Source organism: Amblyomma maculatum, chromosome 10, assembly GCF_055883805.1.
Source record: "Amblyomma maculatum isolate TAMU_Amacu chromosome 10, ASM5588380v1, whole genome shotgun sequence".
NCBI lineage: Eukaryota > Metazoa > Arthropoda > Arachnida > Ixodida > Ixodidae > Amblyomma > Amblyomma maculatum.
In genome coordinates, this window is record NC_139353.1 from 6,760,547 (window position 1) to 6,782,625 (window position 22,079).

A 22,079-nucleotide genomic window follows, 5' to 3' on the forward strand; every position below is an offset into this window, starting at 1 on the left:
ATTAAATCTTTATTCTCAGCCTCCAATTCTGCCTTTACATCTCTTTAATCTTTCACCAATAAAACATGTCTACAAAAGTGATTAGATGGTCTACACCATTGATTTCTTGTAAAACGATGTAAGATGTACACCCGTAAACAAAAGTGGAGAGACGATGCGAACTGCTACGATTGCTTTTTTTCCATATAAAAAGATGTGCCAGACGAAATTGCTTGGGCAAGAAGGAAAGTATATTTAGGAGGGTACCCTATGATTGCCACAGAAATAACTGCTTCGTCGTCAGAAAAAGCTGGTGCAAAGCTTTGTCAGAGAGTGTGGTCTCTCCACTTTTGCTCACGAGTGTACTTGTGCTAGTTGCTGACAAAATATACCTCACACAAATTATAACACTATTTCACTCTTAAAAACCTGCCAGAGACCAGCTTATGCAATCGAAGAGCAGAAATAAAAGCTTGCAAAAAAAAAAAAAAAATCCAACAACAAGAAAGGCTTGTACACATACCACTACTCCAACAAGTTTGTGACCAGGAGTTGAGCATTGTGCTTCACTAATGGACATCAAGTATCCTCCTTTAGTGGGATCTTCACTTCCTGTGGACAGTTCTGTTAGCAGACAAAGAAATTAAGTGCATTTACCATTGTTGTTGTGTGCACAGAACCTATATCTAAATTAAGACGGTAAAATCTCTGTCCTCCCAAACAATATTTTCTTACATGCTACACTTTCATGCGAACATGCGAAGACATTACTTACCAAGGCAGTAGAGTGATAAAGACAACAAGATGCTTATGCTTCTTATACAAAATAGTCCTTTCAGCACTTGCAGACAAAATCTGTACCTCAAACAATTTCCTCAACAATACAATAATTTCTTCAATTCTACTTTCCTTGCTTGTCAGAATACAAAACTATTGTGGTTTCCCAAGTGACTCAGTATAAGAATTCTTTTTCTAAGTGTAAGACAGTTACCCACAAGCAAACAGCTTTTTAAAATGTGAAAATAGTACTAGTGCCCTGGAGATAGTTGTAATTACAAGAATGTTGAAAGCTTGTTGTCATCAAGCCACCCCCAAAAAAATTAGGCAAATAAATGACAACTGCATTTCAGAAATAATGTTAGTTATTGCATGAACTTCATACATGCTATAAAAATGAATGAACATGCAAGTTGGCTGATTGTTACTACTGGTTTATTGCAAGAAGTCCCCTTTAGCTGGGTAATAAACTGACCCGACCCTCTGTATATTAATTCTGTGTCATAGTACCAGGTTTCCATTTACTTCAGTAATCAGACACTTTACACGAAGCATAAAGCCATCTGCTGAAGAGATGATGATTAAGGTTAGGTGTATGAAGGAACACTGGAAACTAACTGAAGTTGGCCTGTATCAATAGATTGCAGCCGTCCAATGAAAAAGAGCTCAAAAACATTCTCTGAAAACATCAAAACAACAGAGCTTTTATAAGTTAGGAAAAATAAAGTATTGTTATGACAGGGACTGCCGAAGACGCTCAGAGTGGCCGAACAATGGGGAAGTGCCTCGCGGAACGAGCCACAGTGAGACAACGCTACATTGAACGCGTGCTGAAGGAATCGAATTTTCCACTGTGCACGCACGAGCCCTGGCTTCAATCTAGGGACTCCTAGGCACAAGGAAAGCTATATAAGGTGGCAGCTGATGTGCTGTGCATGCTCTCTTTTTCTAATCTCTTCTTTTTGTAAACACGCACCACTCTGCGTCTGCCCCTTCTCTATCATGTAAACTAAACTCCTCTTTGTTCTTCGTCCTCCTCAAAGTGTCAATTTTATGCCGGAGCCTAGAAGCTGCTCCTTGAGGCACATCATGATATATCAGTATGCACAGACATTGCAACCCCAAGCTGCTTTTTACCAGGAAAGTGCAATGTTATAAAAGTTTCTTGCATATGTATACCCAAGGCAGGCGTGATCACTGGTCAGTTCTAAATGGTGACCAGAGTTCTTTCTGTTCTTTGTGCAGAGATTTTCATTGGGTGATGAAGAATAAAAATGACTCTTTAACCTAATTTTCTAAGCAATTAATCAGTGCAACTACTGCAGCTGAGCAGATATAACACAGCCAGAAAAAGCCATAGAACCTGCATTTACTAATAACATATAATTGCATAACTGTTTTCCTCAGTGTGCTTCAGAATAAATATGACTAAAACATAACAGCCCAGCATTAGGCTCCAAAAGAATCATAAGCACCTTCCCCAATCAAGGTTGACTTTGTGAACAGAGCTGTTAGTTCACGAGTGAACACAGTGGACTTCGATGCTCCGGCTGACTTGAGCGCTGCCGACTCGGTCTGCCGGACTATTCCAACTTTGTGACCGCGAGACACGAGGCGCTCCACATGGAAGCCCACGCGGTGGACTGGTATGCTGGCCGTCATGAAGTTGTGGTCCTGGCTGCACATGATGCACAGTTCTCGAGAAGCCAGCTGTGCCCAAAAAGACCCCACCAGATCAATTAGCACAGGCAGTCAGGACAGCTTAAGGAGCTCTACTTATAAGATGCTACCCTACCACCTAAAAATGCCTATACCAGTAAGCATCATGCTGAACAGTGCTCATAACCTGTAGTTTAGACAAAATCGTTTTAATTTCAAAGCAGACTTTCAGCGCAATTCAGTGATACATTCACTATTAACACAAGAAACAGATCACAAGTGGGCTTTCAGCCAGTGTATTTCTATACTCAGGTCCTGAACTTGCCGCACCTTTTACAGTGTTCTTTTCTGAAGCACTGCAGACGTTAATGAATTTTTGTTTTGATGTGAACAGGTAGCAACAGTCCACGCACAATGCTTGTACTACACAAGGTAGCAATGATATGAACTAAAATAAGCTGGCTGAAAAAGTGCACACACAAACATGCACAAAAATAATGGCTGACTTATCTGAACCAGTTCATTTACTAGCACTGAAAACTAACCGAGCAATGGCTATGCTTGGAGATGCCAGGTGATCGTTGCTAGTGTTGCGTACTCTCTAGCTCTTATCAGCAAATTAACAAGATAAGAGAAGAAAATGAGAGAAAAAATTACCTCCGCATCTTCCCCGAAAAAGCGAAAACGATATCCGCATTCCACTAGCAACACAGTATTAGGGTGCCTTTGCTTGATCGCTACGACTTGGCTCTCAAGTGGTGTGTAGCTGGAAAGAAAGAAAGAAAAGCAGAACTTTTCCACGCATGAACACCACGCAGTTAATGAAGCTCTATACGCTGGGGGAGGCGCATATATGCCTCTAGTGATACAGCACAACAGACCTCGGAAGTTTGGAAGTTTTCGAACCATCTTCATCCTCTGGCGCGGTAACGCTGTCATCAACCACGGAGTTGTCCTGTTGCCCCGATGACGCTCCAAACCGCGCGCACAACCTGCTTCTGATCTTGGTGAAGTCCGTGCTTGTCAAGCCATTTTTCCTTCTCTTGCTCGAACTGTTCACTGTCGATGATGATGCCTCGCTAGCGGAGTCTCTGCAATTCTTTTTCCGCACCTTGGCACCGGTGCTGTCCTTCTGCGATTTCGACGCTGCCCGACGGCGAATGATAGCGCGAAGTTGCGCCGGAGGAACCATGCTTGAGAGGTAAAGGGTGCGCACCACGACCGGCTTGGGCGCACAATGGGTGATGTCCTTATTAGTCACTTGTGGCTCATGTGTCACTCATTTCTGCCAAAAGTGGACTGAGAAAACATTGTACGCTGCACTACCTTTGCAAAATGCATTTCACAGTCACTCTTGCGCCCTTAACTTGAATAAGTGCACTGAAATGAGCTGCAGAACCGGCAGAACCGCAACGAGACATGAATGCCGCCATTAGAGCACACAAACGAAACTGAAACTGTTTTTATTGTTAGCAACCAGAAATCTTAAGTTTTTGCTACCAGTTGTTCGTGGAACTAAGAGAATTACGCAAGGTGTTCACACGTTACGCTGCTCTTCGATCCGGCGTGCATACTGCGGATTATTCAGTGTAACTGCTCAACCCTTCCTTCGCGAGGAACAATAGCGACAAATCTCAATAACAACTGCAACACAAAAATTGTAGAGAGGCTGTTAAAAAGGAACCTCTGTTGGAAAATATTTATTTCAGAACATTTTAAAGGGACACTAAAGAGAGAAAGGAAGTGGGTTTGCATCGATAGAATGCCAGTTCCTGATTACAAAAACACCACTCTTACTGAGCCCCGCCGGGGTGGTGCAGTGGTAAGACGCCCGACCACTGTGCCGGAGTTCCCGGGATCGAATCCCGGCCTCGGCGGCTGCGTTTCGATGGAGGCGAAACGAAGTGGCGTCCGTGTGCTGTGCGATGTCAGCGCACGTTAAAGATCCCCAGGTGGTCGAAATTACTCCGTAGCCCTCCACCACGGCCTCCTTTCTCTCTATCCACCTTCACTCCCACCTTCATCCCTTCCCTTACGGCGCGGTTCAGGTGTCCACAGAGCAAGTGTGACAGATACTGCGCCTTTCCCTTCCTATGAACCAACCAACCAACCACTCTTACTGAAAACAGAGCTATAAAGAAGAATAACAGAAATACAGGTATCGCCACCACAGCCAAATGGCCGAGGCTCGCAACTACAAATCACGTGACGCGCTAGGAATCCCGGAGGCTGACAAATGCGAATTACGTTGCATGTTTGAATGCGGTAGTACGTTTTTTTCTCAAACATGATCACACGCTTTTATCATACGTAAACGATGGCGAAAAGACAACGTAAACGTTGCAAGGCAAATACAAAAATATACTTGAAGGCGCCACAGGCGCTCACTTCAGTTTTGGTTATGTTTCGGCTCAGGCATTTCGTGCGCACTCGGATAGTTTGTTTGAACCTGCAGCGCCTGAATTACGAGCTTGGAGCAGCAGATGCGCCTTGATGGTTCCCATTTGAGCATTCGGAGGCACGAGCGAGAACCAATAAAGTTTTCATTCATTCATTCATTCATTCATTACCTGTGTAGCATCATGCCAACGAAGTTGCCATGGGGAACACCGCCGCTGTTTACCGTTAAAGCTGTCAGTGAATAACTTTAGTCAGTGGTAGGTTTGGTTTGGTTTGGTTTGTGGGGTTTAATGTCCCAATTAGCAACTCAGGCTATGAGAGCCACCGTAGTGGAGGACTCCGGAAATTTCGTCGCCTGGGGTTCTTTAACGTGCACTGACATCGCACAGCACACGGGCGCCTTGCTTTTCGCCTCCATCGAAAAGCTGCCGCCGAGGCCGGGATTTGATCCCGCGTCCTTGGGAACAGTAGTCGAGCGCCGTAACCACTGCGCCACCCCGACGGGGAAGTGGTAGGTATAGGGACCGATAATGATAGTGGTAGTTAGTGATAGCAATGATGATAATGACAGATATTACAGTGACGTCATCACATGGTGACGTTGATGACGTCATCGACAATGATGTGATGTCATGACCAGATGTGACTCCATCATGACGTCACATTCGGTGATGACGTCGTTCACACCTATACGAAGCTGACCCCGCCTGGTGTCCGATCCAGGCATCCTTGCTGCGCCTTTCATTGCGACCGATCTCTCTAACTTCAACTGTCTGCAAGCTATTGGAATGCATGGTCACCATAGAGTTCCTTACACTACCTAGAGGAAAAGCTGAGGGCGCTGCACTTCAGCCACCATTATTGAGGGGCTTTAGCCACCATGGGCGCGCTAAGAATCATGGGCCGGTGTGCTACTTGTTGCGGGACAGTCGGGTTTTCTCGGGTACGTGGAGTGGCGTTACTGCGATGTTTCTTTTTCGTCATCATCATCATCTGAAGGTGCGTACAGAGACCGCGAAAGCCATAGTAGCGAAGGCGCAAAAGCAGACGCCGTCAATAAATGGTTTCTGTTTCCCGAAATTCCACTAAAAACTTTCTTAAGTGATTGTACAACCATAAATATTTTCATAACGTTTTTTTATTTCAAAAGTTTGGGTATTAGGTGCGAAATATTGGTATTTGTGCTGCTGAAAACTAAGCCAATAGGAGAAAGAGCCATCGCTTCTATTGGATAAATCTCACACCGACATGTTGTTTCTCTCTCTTTTTGCAATTTATAGTCACAATATTTAATCTTAGGACATTATTTACGGTCGAACAACGTTTATCTTTGCATTAGTTTTGGCCAAAAGTTGTAGTTCTGCACTCGGTAGCTCTCCGGCCCATGATGCTTTGAGCGCCCATGGTGGCTGAATTGGCCGTCTGGAAACTCCATGTAAACTCCCATAGACGGCAGCACAGCTTTCCCTCTAGGTAAGAGTAAGAAACTCTATGATGGTCACCGATCGACTCACGCATTACCTTGAGACCTCCAATTATTTTCACCCATTCCTGGCTGGCTTCCGCCAACAGCCAACCAACCAAATTCTTATCTAGCGTTCCTAACATTTGCAATCCCATACTTGGATGCGCGCCAAGAAACGCCACGCGACAGGAGCGATGGTGTACCGTAAAAACTCACACTTGCCGAAGAAAGTGCGACAGCTTGCGCCTTTCCTTTCCTCTAAACCAATTGCAACTATATGTAGCACTGCAAAGAACGCCGATAAGAGAATTAAACGATGAGAGGCAAATGATAGCAGAGGAAGGGTAGGCTTGCGCCATTCACCGCTTAAGAGATAGGTACCTAAAAGACCCTCTCGTTTTTAGTTTTTGTTTTCTGCACCTCTGTTTTGTGCTGTTCAGCCAGGCTCTGTAATGTTTTTAATGCTAACTAGTTCGCGGTGTAACTGCGCTTATAAATGTGATCGCAACGTGCAAAGCATGAAATAAGATGACGAACGGCAGTATTCCTTGGGAATCAAGAAGGCGAACCATCAAAATGAACGCAGTCAAGACCCGTCTAGTACAACCTAAGCATTTTTACACATGTTTAATCGTATGTTATAAGCACCCTGGAGCAAAGTGTAGATGTCGATGTGTAACTTGATAAGGACGACAACCCAGCATTCGTACAGCAAAGACAGCCATTTCAATACCTTATGAGAGGCGGCGTAAATGATGACTAAATTTTTTTTTCTCCAATATCACTGCGCTCAGACTGAGCTCCGTTCCGTTTTTTGACACTCAGTGAATGCTTTGAAAGATTTTAAGCAAACATCTTTGTCTAAGTAAATGCTCGCTTAGGACCTCAAGTAAATGCTTGCTAGGGCCTGTAACATAGAACCTCGCTCCATTTTTACCCTCGCTTCCATTACATGAAGCCTGAACTGAAGTACCAGATGTCTTTCGCCTGCTAACCGCATACTTTTTTTTTTTTGTACGCAAACTTGCCATAAGGCATATCATATAAACTCATGTAAATGATTTTCCGTGAGGAACCGGAGCAGGCTCCCGCTCTTAGCGTTGTCGGTGAGCCATTTAGAAAAGTCCTCTTCCCTTGCTGTGGTTAGACCCACTTCGCGCAGAATCTGTGTCCTTGATTCCCTTGTCCCTGCACAAGTCCATAGCAGGTGACGAACATCCACTTCTGCAGCTGGTGTGGAACACTTTGGGCATGTGGTTGGTCTGATATCAGCTTGCGATTCCCATCGGCATTTTACCGACGGGGTAAGGGCCGCCCCAGCTCTTATCCTTCTAAGGGAAACCTCCTCCGATCTCGTTAAGTTACGAGGGAGTGGGAATGTACACGGGGGAATGAGGGCACGTGTACTTTTCCTTAAAGAGGATGCTAAAATGGAAACAGCGGAGCGGGCATCGAAAGGGAGCCTGGTGGGGGGCGCATTAGTGTGTGGAACTTCGTGTGTGAGGTGGTCAACTTTTCTCTGCTCAGCGTTCTCAGTATTGTCTTGTGCCCAATGTATTTGGATGCTTATCTTTGTTTTTTTATTGAGTGCGTGGATTTCTTGGGTAACACATAGCGTCTTCGTCACTTTCTTCAGTTGTTTTATGGCGGCTAAGGAGTCTGTATAGATGTGGGCTTCTGTTATCGAATCTATTTTATTTATGGCCTCCATAGCATCGCGGATTGCATAGAGTTCCATCACAAGCGGGTCCGGGTATTCTAAAAGATATTCTTTATGTACCTTTAGTTCGCTGTGTGTTGGACTAGTAGCTGCTGTTCTACCGCCATTTTCTATAATTGATGCGTCCGTATATGCAATTAAGGTACCTGGAAGTGCATCAACCAGAGGTCGAGATGCCAGCTTTTCTTTGCGACGAAGCCGAGTGGTCTTGTTTGTCGTTATAGTAGTGAATTCCCACGGAGGGGGGTCAGCCATTGGTGGTGTTCGAACTGCCACTTCGTTGTACAAGGATGCTATGGGCGTAACGTACTTTCGCTTCATAACCCTTGTTGCCTCTCGTTGTTCAATTAATTCTGTCAACGTATTTATCTGTGCAAACTCTTGGAGAATAGGGATAGGGGTAAGTTTTGGTGAGGCCGTGATAGTGCGCATTACGTTTCTATTTATTGTTAATTAATTTCGCCCATTGCCGCCTCGTGAGTCTTTGGAATTGGGCCTGGTATAGTATCCTCGGCTGTAACACTGATTGTACAAGACGTCTTGCCATACGCTATAAAGGTGGAGCTTACTCCATAATGTTTTGTTCGTCATCCATAAATGTTGATTCTGTTTCTGTGCAACCGCATACGCAACAACTTTTCTTGCGTGTCAGCGACTCGGCGCTCAATTCGTAAACCGGTAAGTATCAACCACTGGTAGACTAGCATCCTTGCCTATGCTGCATGTTGCTTTGCTGATAAAAATTCAATCTGCTTACGAGTGCCCGGTATTATATTTTTAAAGTCAGATCCCGTATTGCCTCTTAAACCACCTTAATCCCCGCACAGAAACAGAATCAATATTTATGGATGACGAACAAAACATTATGGGGTAAGCTCCACCTTTATGACGCGTAGCGTAGGCTACCAGACCACATATAAAGCCCCGCTCTAACCAATGCGTACTGAACGTACCTGCGTGGCCTACGGGTAAATTGAACGCAACGGTTCTGGAAAGCTGATTCTGGCCATACGAAAACGTAATGTCAGTGCTCAGCCATGACAGCGGCCAGCGCCATGCTCGAAAGTTCTGGCTCACAACGCCGACTCCGTATTATCGGGGAATTAATGGCATCGTGTTAATACTTTACTCAGCCCGAAGCCTTGCAAATAAGTTTTTTCGATTTCTCAAGACGCCTAAACGTGCGACAGTTTGTGGCATTACGATTGTGATGTGCTTACCTGACGTCCTCGCGCCTTAACCCATCCCCATGCTTTCGTTCTCGCGGTTTCATTGTGTATTTCCTTTTGCAAGTGCAGGATGGCTAAACGAAGCGCTCCTGCGGCGAATATCCCTTACTCCCCCTCTTTATCGCTCTTCGGGCTCCATTGGGTTGCATAGGAAAGCACTGGTGGAGAGAAGTTGCATTTATTCTAACTCACAATACTATGATAAGTCTTTGAAACAAAAACATCACAATGCTGCTTTGGAGACTGTCCATAGAGAGTGTGAACAGTAGACAACTGGCTTTCAATGAAGGTCGCTTTATTGCGTCAAGATTTACCAATGGAAATATCCTCACACTTCAGACTTTAAACAGATAAAAAGAAATGATGCATCTTGAATACTGGAGACGTTGTTACTTTTTATATAGTTTAATTTTACGTTCCTAAATAAGTGACCAGGATGCACAATCTCTCTTTTTTGTATATGGCGGACGGAGTAATATGGCGTAAACAGTAGAACACCTGGCGTACCGCCAGACTTCAACGTCAGCTTCTCACATATGCTCCTGTCCCTTCACACACATCCATTTCATACATGGCTCAGAGATTTCGAACATCGCCCTGTCATACAAAGTGTCCCGGCGCTGTTCTCAGCAAAGTAGGCAACACATTCAATTATTTCAATTTTATGAACATTGGACCAATTAGTTTTGCACATACGGCGTCTTCTGAAACGATTTTATTTCCGCGGCCGACGTGACAATTAATCAAGCGCGAGGAATGACGTTCGTAACCTTCTCGCATTTTTGCTGGCACTCCGAGTGCGAGAGGAAGTTGTTGGAATTCCCATCACACCCCCCGAAAATGAACTTCTTGCAGGACTTGGTCACAGCGTCATAGAACCACCGCTACATGTAGGCGTAACACGGCCCCTCGTCGACCGGGTATGTGCATGCTTGAGGCGTTGACGCTGCGCAAACAAGAGGATTACGTGGACTGTAACTATCACCTGTGTACTAGAGTTGGTGATTATTTCATTGTAGTATAGCTGTGCAGGTTTAACGAGAACAGGAAACCTGAGATTTGTGTTCCACTGAAGGAAGTTGCTCGGTATTTCAAAGATGTAGCTTTAAAAAACCCACCTCTCTGTCTTAATAAGTCGGAACGTGTCCCATCTGGCTTTATTACCAAAATGGATGAGACATGAACTTGTAGAAAATAAAAAGGAAACATTTCATGTTACTATGGCAGCAAGTTATAGGCTCCATTTTCTGCCTCTTGATCATTTAACATAGCAAAAATAAAAATTCAAAGAACTCAGGCTCGCTCAACGCAAGCCTTCCTTGAAACACATAGGCATCAAAAAAGCAATAGCAAAACATTTTGTTGATAACTGAAGTAATTGGGACGAAATCAGGAAAACTTGATAACATTAATTATTTTTTTTTTCTTTTTTCAATGGTAAAATATGTGGATATTGCGTTGTACAACCTCAAGTCTTCTCTTTTTCTGCTTAGGTACACGTGGGATACGTTCTTCTTTCACAAAGATGGAACTTTATACAGTAACTGACACACCATCACGCAAGGGAATCTGTAAGCGACACGGTCAGGCATGTCTTGCTTGGAGACCCTAGTAAATAGCAGAGGTAACACCAGAAAACTGTTGCAGAATGAGAAAAGTACTTGATGTACGCCCAGCGTTTGGAGGCAACAAAGCGTTCGCTAATTCCGAAAAGCACAATATACGTCATAATGACAACTCTGGGATGAGCTTACACAGCATGTGTAAGGTTTTCATTTATTCGTATTGTTTTCCTGTTCGGCTTATATCGTTAAAAAATACATTTTATTACGCACAAGAGGTCCACATAACATCCTGGCAGCGCTGAGAACACAGTGGAACACAGTGGAATCATCCGGTCTACTTTGCGGTAAACATATCCTTGTGAAGCTTGTGAAGGCATGCATAATGAGTTTCAAAGTGGCTGATCCGTTTTCGTTTCCTTGCAATGGCTAAGCACCAGTGTAACTAATACTTGAAGGAAGGTCCTGTGCGAACGCGACAAGGTACATAGTGACGAGCACAATTTTAAACTATCAAATCAACATTACCAGCCTTTTCAGTTTACGCACACTAACCAGCTGACCTTCATCTGACCGAGGTACCCAATATTTATTTACTCGTTGTTGCTCGGCAGAGACACTTTTTGAAAACCAAGTATGAATACAGTTAAGGCCCGTTTTATATGTGTGATGTAAATTTTATGAAAAGCGTATTCTTTGTTCGTCATACTAACCATAACCATAAGATAAAGTGGTCTTAAAAAAAAGAAAGCAGCATGGCCTCCCCCGAATTGATTGCGAAAACTATTCAAGTTGGTGTTTGGTGCCGCATACAAAATGTTGCAATTAAAAAAATATAATTCTCATAAGACCACCCGCAGTGGGACTTCAGTTTATCTATCCTGCTGACTTTGTGCCGTATGTTGCGGCGTCAAATTGCGACTGCTGCGGGACCACATTTTATGATGCAGCTGTAATGGAAATATATTTACCAAGTGACCGCCAAACATGGCGAAAATTCATGGGATATATCGCTGCTCACAACCTCACCTTCATGTCGCCGATCAAGTGCAGGTTAAGCATAGAGCTACGAGTTCTCTGCGAGGGTCGCACAGCTAGCACGACAATCAACCCGGGCTGGCGTCAAGTCAATGTTCAAACGCGCGAGTGCCGTTATATTGATTTTCATTTTATGCCGGCTTTACGGGCGCACGCTTTTTTTTATTCTTCCTTGCGAAAGCACCAGTGAACACGTTCAAACATATCCACGAATTTGTTTGAAGCCTCTGCTGAGCTCAGGGAAGTGAAACAGCTGTCGCAGCGGAGCGGATTAAAAGACCAGTAATTTCCGTGAGGCGAGTATAGCTACCGCCGATAAATCCGCGTGGCAAACTTCAACACATTCCATCTATGCGCAAAAAGTACTCGCACGCCCTACTTCGTTTAACTACTTTGAAACCCTGCCATTTTTTCGCTATGGCGTCATTCGCGCATCAGCATCACGATATCATAGGCAACCGTTTTCGCGGCGAGGAGGAAAATAGCCTCGAACCGGAACGCGCTGCGCGGCTCCTCCTGTCTGGTATGTGGGGACGCGGAGATAGCAGCGGGGGCGGCAGGGCATTCTACAGAGAAAGGGCACACGTTGCAGTCTTTTGCACTCAGAGTGTCTTGAATAGCCGCAAAGTATCTAAGACGATTAGCTGATGTGAGCGATGTGCTTTCTTTCTCTGTTCTTTCTTCTTTCGCCCCTTTCTTTCCTTCATTTCCCTGATCGTTTCATTTCCGCCGGCCGCAGTTTAGCTGCTAAGAGCTGCCGCAATCTTTTTTTTTTTTACTCAATTGTTTGCGTTAACACACACAAAAAAAAAAACCAAAAGGAGATGATTAACAGAAGATAAAATATTAACAGCAGTTGTATGCGCGTGTGTTGCTCTACACTGTTCTACTTGCAACTCACTCAATTGGGCGAAGACGAGCAGCTTCTGAATTCCAAGCCCCAACCGAAAATGTTTCGCTTTGGCAGCCTTTCGTGCGAGTTCCAAACACTGTGTTTGTAGAGTAGGGACCAGAAAAACTTAATACCCGTGCAACAGCGGCAGACTTTGGGCAACAAGCGGATGATATTCCTTGCGGCAAATATTTACGAGATGCCGCCATGTAAAGAAGAACTATTTCGTTTCAGTCACCTGAGGTTAGTGCAAGTATGAAAGAACCTGTACCACTTGAAGACAACGATATACTAATAAATTGGTTGTCAACTTGTTCAGTGAAACAGCGCTAAAATATTTTTTTTTAAACACGCATCTCGTAAGATTTTGCTGCCGATAATAAATGGGAATATGATCATAGGAATAGCAGCGATTGCTTCCAGTAAGCAAACCTTGCGACGAAAAATGGACTGTAAAATTGTTGACAAAACAACTTTCGATGGGGTCATTATGGGACATAATTTAAGGTCCTTATTCCATAGGTATCATTTGTTCATTTTATCTTGTATTTTAATGTCAGCATGACGGTAGCGTCAGACAAACGCAACTAACGCCCAGTCGGAGAAATTGCAGGATAGCAGCTTCCGCTGTTGACAAGTCATCGCCAATCCCCGCACATACCGGCAAACAGGTGGTCGAGTCATGTAGGCAATGCTGAAATCCGATTGCCTAGTAGTGGACGCTTGAACACTCTGCCTGATTGTCACCCAACAAAAGTAGCCAGGGTAGAGTAAATGGATCCGAAATGGATCCGAAATGGATAATGGATACTTAAGAATAGAACCCCAGTGGAGGTGTGGGAGCTTCCGCAGTAGCCGCTCAAGCAGTAAAGAGTATATGAAGGATCGGTTGACCCAACTAATCTAGCGCGATTAGCATATTGCTCCTAAACGTGACATGAAACGGCTACATTCGCTTTCTTTCTTTCCTCAAATTGTTACGGTAAGCCGTCTCTAGAAATCATTTAAGAATAAAAAGTAGATCGAAAGCTGCCATCACTGCCAGTGATGCGCCGCCGCCTCTCTGTGCCACATAAAAGTTACACACTAATTGTAATCAGGCTTGTAGCCTTCAGCCGACCTGATCAGGAGCATAATTTTTTTGTCATTTCTGACCGAATGGCTTTGCTGCTCCTGAAAACATTTTTTTCTTTCAGCTAGGTACTTTCAGAAAGCAAAAATTTGCACGCGAAAGCTCGAAAATGCCGATTTCCGCTACTTGTCGCCTGTTCCGCGGATGGGACCCCACATACCAGCATGGCGGTTGTTCACAACTCGGCCGCTAGATGGCGCCACATATACAAAATGGCAGCGCCCATGATAAAACGGTCTATGGGCTTTCCGAGCGCGCAACCTGGAATCTTGTGTTTATTTACGAAGCTCACTGGAGTTCGCGTTCAGAGCCACATTCTCGAATTTCTTCTGAAAAATCCCTTGCCACCTTTCGTAGCGAAAATCGCCCCAATGATTTTTTTCCCCACGGAAAATTTGGATTTTTGGTTTTATGGGGTTTAACATCCTGAAGCAATGGATGGATGGATGGATGGATGGAATAAAGGAGCGTCCCCTTTGAAACGGGGTGGTAGCAGTAGCTATCATGCTCATTTTTCTCCATATATCTTAATTATTGATTTAGAATGGTTAACTAAACCATCATTCTATTTATTAAATTTTGCTCCTACAATACTAACATTATGTCACTCTGCTTTTAAGCCACCAATCTTCCAGCCGTTTTTTGCTAGTTTCCACCGCCGGTTTATTCACCTGGCCACTGTTATCTCTAAACCCCAGAGCTTCAGGAACAGTGATTGCGCCTGCATCAACTTACGGATGGATACCATTGCATTCGAGTATAATATGGTCAATTGTTTCACTGGAGTTTCCACATACAGCACATGCGTCATCTCCATTGTTAAACTTCTTTTTGTAACTGCTTGTTCTAAGGCACCCTGATCTAGCTTCAAAAAGTAGGGCACTGCCTCTTGAGTTATCAAAGAAATCTTCCTTCCTGATCTGCATTTTCCACTTTCAGTATAATTCCACACTTTTTTTTTTCCATCGAATTTATCCAATTTTTACCTTCTGTGTTTTTCACCTGTTGCTTAATGCTCTTTATTTCTCCGTCCTTGTTACTAGCATACTTACTAGTTAGTTTCCTAGTTCTTTTCCTCCATTGTGAGTCAACGCTTTTTAGGTACAGGTATTTAAATACCTTAGCTGCCCATCTGTTACTGTCCAATTTCCTCAGGCGTTCCTCATATAATATTTTACTCTGAGCTTCCCGTACTTCGAAAGATGCCCAGCCCATATCTCCCTGTACCACCTCATTTGTAGTTTTGCCGTGGGCACCTAGTGCTAATCGTCCAACGGATCTCTGATTTGTTTCTAATGTCGACTGTACCTCTGATTTTAGGCACAAAACCGCATTTCCGAAAGTAAGTCCGGGCACCATAATTCCTTTCCAAATACCCCTCAATACCTCATACCTATTGTATCCCCACAATGCCTTCTGCTTCATTATCCCGGCATTCCTTCGCCCTTTGGCCTTATGTGATTACTCATGCTTTCCAATGTATGCCAATCCTTCGTTTACCCATACCCACAAATATTTATATTCTGCTACTCTAGGTATTTCAAGGCCTTGTATTTTAAGACCCTGATCAGTTGAGCCGTTGAAAATCATCAGACCCGACTTAACTGCACTGAAACTGAAGCCTAGAGCGTCCCCTTCGTCTCCGCAATACTTAACTAGAGTTTGCAGTTCTTCCAGACTCTCAGCTAGCAGCACAATATCGTCTGCATACATCAAACCGGGGAGGCGCTGCTCTACCGCCTTTCCACCTAATCTATATGACAGGTTAAAACCTAGGTTACTGTCTTATATCCTCCGTTCCAGGTTTATCATATAAAGCATGAACAGTACCGGTGATAGAGGACAGCCTTGTCTTAATTCTTTGCATACTTTGACATCCTCCGTACTTCTTATCCCTTCCCACGTAATTTCTACTTTGTTATCCCGGTATATTCCCTGTAGGAACTCTATTATCTCATAACCGATACCTTCTTCTTTTAATATGTTCCACAGGAGTTCCCTGCTTACGTTGTCTTACGCCCCGTTTATGTCCAGAAAGGCCAAATACGAAGGTCTATTTTCCACTCTAGATATTTCGATGCATTGGGTAAGCACGAACAGGCTATCATCTAAGCGCCTACCATTTCTAAAGCCGTTCTGAAGTTCTCCGAGTATCTTGTTACTTTCAACCCATGCTTGCACCTTTAATTTCACCGCCTGCATGGCTAACCTGTACATAACAGATGTTATGGTAATCGGCCTGTAGGATTTTATGTGCATCCTTTCTCCTTTCCCTTTATAAATCAAATTCATTTTACTCTGCCGCCAGCTGTCCGGAATTTGCTTATTCTATATGACTTTTTCCAAAGTTTTTAACAACGTTTCCTTAATTTTTGGACCGAGTTCATTAATCAGCTTGATCGGAATTCCATCTATTCCTGTAGATGTGTTTTTAGGAATATTTTTTTTTCTGCCTTTTTCCAGTTTAGATTGGGCAGTTCTAAGGTGCTTTGTATTCTGCTACCTTGTGTTGCTGCCTGATTTGCGGAGATTACACTATCGTCGCTCTTAAATGACTCGGCTATAACTGATGTTATGTAGTTCACTGCGTTGTCTCCCTTTAAACAATTTCCCTCGTTATCTTGAATCCGATCCTGCTTTCTTTGATTCTTCTTCCCTAGCCAGCTCATATGGTTCCAGAATTTTCTTGCTCCGCCTCTAGAGGCATCGTGTATATCAGCCATCCAGCGATCGGTGGACTGTCTTATTTTACTTTGGACGAGGGCCTGCACTTGAAGTTTCTTTTGTCGATATGATTCCCATTTTTGATCGATTTCCTCCTGAGAAGCCTGTGCTTTCTTTGCCATTCGGTGTATCCTTGAAGCAGCCCGTCGTTGTTCAATAGCTTCCCTGATTTCCTTATTCCACCAGCTCCGTGGCTTCCTCTTTCCATTCCAGCGGTTTGATACTTTAACCTCCTGAATTTTCCTCCTTATGAGTAGTTCTACCTGTTCATAATCCCAGTCTTCTACGGGGCTTTTCTCTATAGCTTCCTTTATGTCTGCTGCTATCTGCGCTATTTGATCGTCGTTTAATTTTGTGTTTACGTTTTGTCTAAGTTCCATTTCTCTTTTCATCAAGGGCCCCATCTGCAGACTAATACGTTTATGATAACTTCCCAGACAACACTCCCCTTCTTCGTCTATTTCCATTTTTGTGACCTTGCTATAAATTTCCTGCGACATTAGACAATAGTCGATGGTCGTCTGCCTGTTGCGGAATTCCAACGTGATTTGGCCTTCACATTTTGTTTCTCTATTTACTATAACTAGATCGTGTCGCTCGCAGAAATCTAGCATTAGCTTCCCGTTACAATCCGTGTATCCATCCAGATCGTCGATGTGGCCGTTCATGTCCCCCAGCAGAATAATATTGGCCCCGTTTCCAAACTGCCTTATATCGTCACTGAGACATTCAACAAGATCCCTGTTTTCTTGCCTGCATTGATGTCCTGTTCCTAAATAAACTACTCCTAGCCATGTCCTTATGCCGGCAATGGTTTCTGAAACCCAGATATGTTCTTTACAAGATGATTTAATTCTTTGCCAATTTGTTCCCTGGTGTATCAACATACCTACCCCTCCACCCTTTCTTTTCGTTCTCGTTCTGTTGCACCCTTCCCAGACGTAGCCTTCTATAAACGGCGCATCTTCTAGATCCTTGAGATGAGTCTCGAAAAGAGCGTACACACCTATTTTGTCATCCTTCAAGTGCTGTTCTATCTCTAGCCATCTCCTTGCATCTTTATGTAGCTGATCCTAGTGTTAAATTTCTTTTTTGTACTTTTCTTTCTCGACCTACTCTTTGCCATTTTTGGGGGCTCAGCCTCCATTATTACACTTTCTTCTACTTCACTTCTAACTACCTCGCGGACCCCCTAAAAAAGCTACAGCCCTGCCTGCCAAGCGCCTGCCGATCTCTGCTCCGACCCTTCTGTTAAAATGAATGCCATCTCGCTGAAAAGCCCTACCAAAACCTGCTTTATGTACCTCCCTGTTTACCTCAACCACTTCGAAACGCTTCTCCAGGCTTAACTTTCTTATGTGCTGATTAACTGTCACCACGTCCTTTTCCATCTTTCCGTTCAATCCTAGCACCTCTGGTACTGTGCGTCTGCTGTGCTATCTCCCTGATCTCGTCAACTCCCTTAGCTAAACTTTCCACCACTCCTGTAGCGTCACCATTTAGGACATCGTTTAGACCCGCGGCTACTATTACCATACTGCGCTCTGCAGAATTCTTCAACAGCCTATTCTTACTCTCTTTTAGCACAGCCCTCATTGTTCTCCCTGGGAAGGCTCCAACCAACACTCTCTTATCACCCCTTACACGTTCCAAGATATCTCGCTTGCACCTGTTCATGTTAGAATCTCCGGCGATAAGCACCTGGGCCTTCTCTCTCACTCTCCCAACTGTTGGCTCCTGCTTTCGGTTATCTGTGTCCTTACCTCTGGGATTTTCATTCTTCCTTACTTCTTCCTTTTTTTCCGGCGTCTTAGCTGCTTCTAAATAACTCTGACGGTTCGGATCCGCCTGACCTACTTTGCTTATGCCTTCCATGCCAGTGCTGGCCCCAGCCACGTGGCCCGCATTGAACGTTCGTCCTTGTTGGTTCCAAGGACAAAGTCGGCCCCTTTCTTTTCAATTTGAGTAAGCTGTCCAAGCAGTTTCTGATTTTCCGTCTTTAGCAAACGTACTTCATTTTCTAAATCCTCCACACGAGACACTAAACTGCCTCAGGCTATTTGAGGCGCCTTATAGCGGAGGGCAGCGGTTTAGACCACCTGGGGATCTTTAACTTCCACTGACATCTCACAGGAAACGGGCGCCTTGCTTTTCACCTCCATCGAAAAGCGGCCGCTGTGACCGCGATTCGATCCCGTCATCCTTGGGAACAACAGCTGAGTGCCATAACCAGTTCATAATTGCGGCAGGGCTTTCCCCGGAAGAAGGCGACTGAGTGATGGTAGATTCCCATTCATCCACCCGACGGCGTCTCTCGTAGTCTGAGTCGATTTAGGACGTCAAAACCCATAAACCAAACCAAACCACCCTACCGGCACGACACTGTGTGTCTATCATTTTGTGTGCTTTGTAACCACACGTTATAGAGCCCCGAGGTGACAACTCTAATGCGGGGGCCTCTACTGCGCCTCCCGCGCAGCTTCCAACATGCTGCTCAGCAAGCCTTCCTCATTTAATCTGTGCAGCTGTGCGAAAGTAGCGCACAACTCGTGTGCTCACGTGACCAGAACCTAGTGTTGTCACGAAATATCTCCTGGGACATTAAATGGTTAAGATTTGATAAGTTTGGAAACATTTGAGCACAATGACAAATTTCGATGCTCCGTTAACCTGCGGCTATGTTTTCAGAGGTTCCGTTCAAATACTTTCTAAGGATACGTTAACGGATATACAAATTTAGATTTTTCAAGTTTTCTTATAGAAAACTTCAAATATTTGCAGTGCGGCTGACTTACTGCTATTTCGGAACGCTCCTAGTCAAAAATGGTTGCGGCAACGGCAGAAACCATCCGCCACAGATATAATTCTAGCCTCAAAAGCTTATAAGAATGTGAGAGGATGCTCTTTCTGCAAACCAAAAACACTACCGCCTGGCATCATTCAGGTGGAGACGCAAGGACCCACCGCGGGGTAAAATAGCCCCTTGACTGCCTCAGTAACGGCATATTGCTGCCTAAATAAAGCTGGGAATTAAACACCGCGAAATGCCAATGATTTGCGGTTGAAATAGGACATAAATACAATAAAAATCAATCCGAGTCTAGATAAAAAGCTGCAACCATCTTAGAATAGAGCTCTTAACTTTAGCAAGCATGACAGCGCATGTAATGGACACTCGTCAGAACTAGTAATCTTCAGATTTTACACATCGTGATCCTGCTATTGGTAGGTATTAAATCTCGAGAGCAATAAAAAAAAGCTTTAAACTGAACAACAATAGCACAGCGAGTAGAAGGAAGTGAAGAGCAGATTTTCTCGTTTACATTTTGAGATTTGGGAGATGATTGACATTTTATTTCTAGCCAAGTCTATAGAGCAGATTTTCTCGTTTACATTTTGAGATTTAGGAGATGATTGACATTTTATTTCTAGCCAAGTCTATAAATCTGACGGTGTTGAAGCTTGAATTTTTTCAGGAAATTGTAAGCTTACGTGATATAGAAAAGCGTACTTACCCACAAAAAACGGGAGGTTAAACTCCAGAGGTAGGTCCGCAGATCTCTGGCTGATAGGCACTGCAGAGAAATGACCAGGAAATAAAAATAAAATGTTTTATCTTGAGCCTCATGCTGGTCAAAAAACAACCTAACTTGGTGGAGAAAATAAGTAGTTACGGAAACATCGTACTTAACTGCCAGCATATCACGAAGAATGCAAAACTTTATTCCGTAATCTGCTCGTGCCTGCACTTCATAAGTTGTCAATGTGAGCTCTTGACTCTGCACACACGCAATTCAGTTAGCTGAAACATGTTAAATGAAAGCGACGATGCGCAAAAGAGGGGAAATACTATCACCTATAGAGGTGCAGAGCCCTAAGTAGTGTGCTTTTGTACGCTCCATTTCGAGTATACCATTATAATGTACAGAGTGGAGGATGTGCTTTGCTCAAGGCCGTATAGACCGCAACGCAACACATACTAGTGTTTAAAACTTCACGCCAGAAGGCTAGAATTAGCGAGGGTCGCAACGCTGAGAGACAGGGAAGTCTTGCGTTAACTGCTTATTCTCCGAGAACATCTCTCGCAGTCTTAAGAAAACGAAAACATATTATTATTATTACACCACTTTAGAAAACGAGCTACCTGTCTGCATTGTCTTGATCGTCAGGGCTGTCAAGCGCATAAGTGACACATCCAAAGAAGCAAAGAAAAGAAAACGATGACACAGAACTGTCATGTTGCTTTGTGTGAAAGCACTTTAGGTGCACTTAAAGGAGTAAACCGGATAAGCGCAAGGTTTCTGGGAACCCTCTACGTTTGACCTCCTAAGAAAGAAACAAATCGTGGGAGCAGATTCGAACCAAGAGAACTCTCGAGGGAAGCGAGTACGGAGCTTCACGGGAAAGCCCTCATAGCTCATCACCGCCGATCAAACACTTTGTCCGACTGTTTTTCGTTTGCGCCGCCGCTGTGATTGGTTAAGCTGTTTCCCGAGATCACAATCACGTAGCTTCGCGTGGGCAAAGAAGCCTTTGAGGATTTTTGCCGTACATGTACGACGGCGGATTTTCGTTCCGCAAGTTTTTGCTGTATCAGTACGGTTTCAATCCTCCGTTTGAAATTTCGCGCCTTTATGACGATGCATGCTCACTGGGAGGTGCTGCCACCTCCTAGGGCTTGCAAGAAGCGCTCAAAATTTATGGCGCTAAGCATTGAACAGAAGTGATTCCTAGCTGCAGCCTGGTCTGCGACAACGCCGCCGCCCTATCGCTGTTTCAGTTTCGCGATGTGATCGCAACGGAGGCGCGGAACTTGATTTCTATATTTATAGGCGCTTCCGTACAGGGGATAAACGGAACTGATTCCTAGCTGCAGCTTGTGGCCCGGTCCGCGGCAAGGTCCTTGCATGATTTCGGTTATCACCCCCCCACCTCCTTCCGTGATCGCAATGGAGGCGCGCAAAACTTGATTTTCATCTTTATGGCCACTCCCGGTGCGGGAACCACAAAAACGGATTTCGATCTTTATTGGGGCTGCTGTTAGCTTGTTTATCATCGACGCTCCCGAGGTATTCCTGCTCTCCTTGTTGTTTCCTGAGGTTCCTGAGTTTCATTTCATTTCATTTCGTTTATTTCACGTACTGAAAGCACATGAGGGGGCGAGAGAAAAACGTTGCACTCTGGAGCAACGTTGACTCCAAAATACGGTTCATAATACTATTCTACAACTTTTTCTTGACTTTACTCATATTGAACTTTCAAACTCCTCAATAAAGTAATTTGACCATCTGGGGAAGTTTTTTTTCAAATCAATTCGACCCTCAAAAGTCCGGTATAGCGGCTTCAACACATGAGTCGCCCCAACAGGTCCTTCAAGTTCGCCAGATGAAGGAGAGAGTAGTGGAGCCTATGACTGACCAATGACTGACCATGACTTTTTTAGTGCTTTAACACTAAACAAGGCTGGGTTCGAACCAGCCTGGTTCGAACCCAGGTAACCGG

At 44.2% G+C, this 22,079-nt stretch overlaps 2 protein-coding genes across 2 annotated transcripts in view; both read right to left on the reverse strand.

The window, feature by feature from the left end:
• LOC146175480 (DNA mismatch repair protein Msh3-like) overlaps positions 1-4,026 on the reverse strand; it is a 31,515-nt gene extending 27,489 nt beyond the window's left edge. The window contains exons 1-4 of the mRNA XM_084581864.1: positions 3,297-4,026; positions 3,073-3,181; positions 2,232-2,466; positions 503-603 (exon numbers count right to left, since the gene is read on the reverse strand). Coding sequence (XP_084437990.1) covers positions 503-603; positions 2,232-2,466; positions 3,073-3,181; positions 3,297-3,607 — 756 coding nt within the window. The 5' untranslated portion in view covers positions 3,608-4,026. The remainder of the gene's footprint in view (positions 1-502; positions 604-2,231; positions 2,467-3,072; positions 3,182-3,296) is intronic.
• Positions 4,027-9,972: 5,946 nt separating this feature from the next.
• LOC146175481 (papilin-like) overlaps positions 9,973-22,079 on the reverse strand; it is a 142,066-nt gene continuing 129,959 nt past the window's right edge. The window contains 1 exon segment of the mRNA XM_084580814.1: positions 9,973-10,175. Within this exon segment, the coding sequence (XP_084436940.1) occupies positions 9,973-10,175 (203 nt within the window).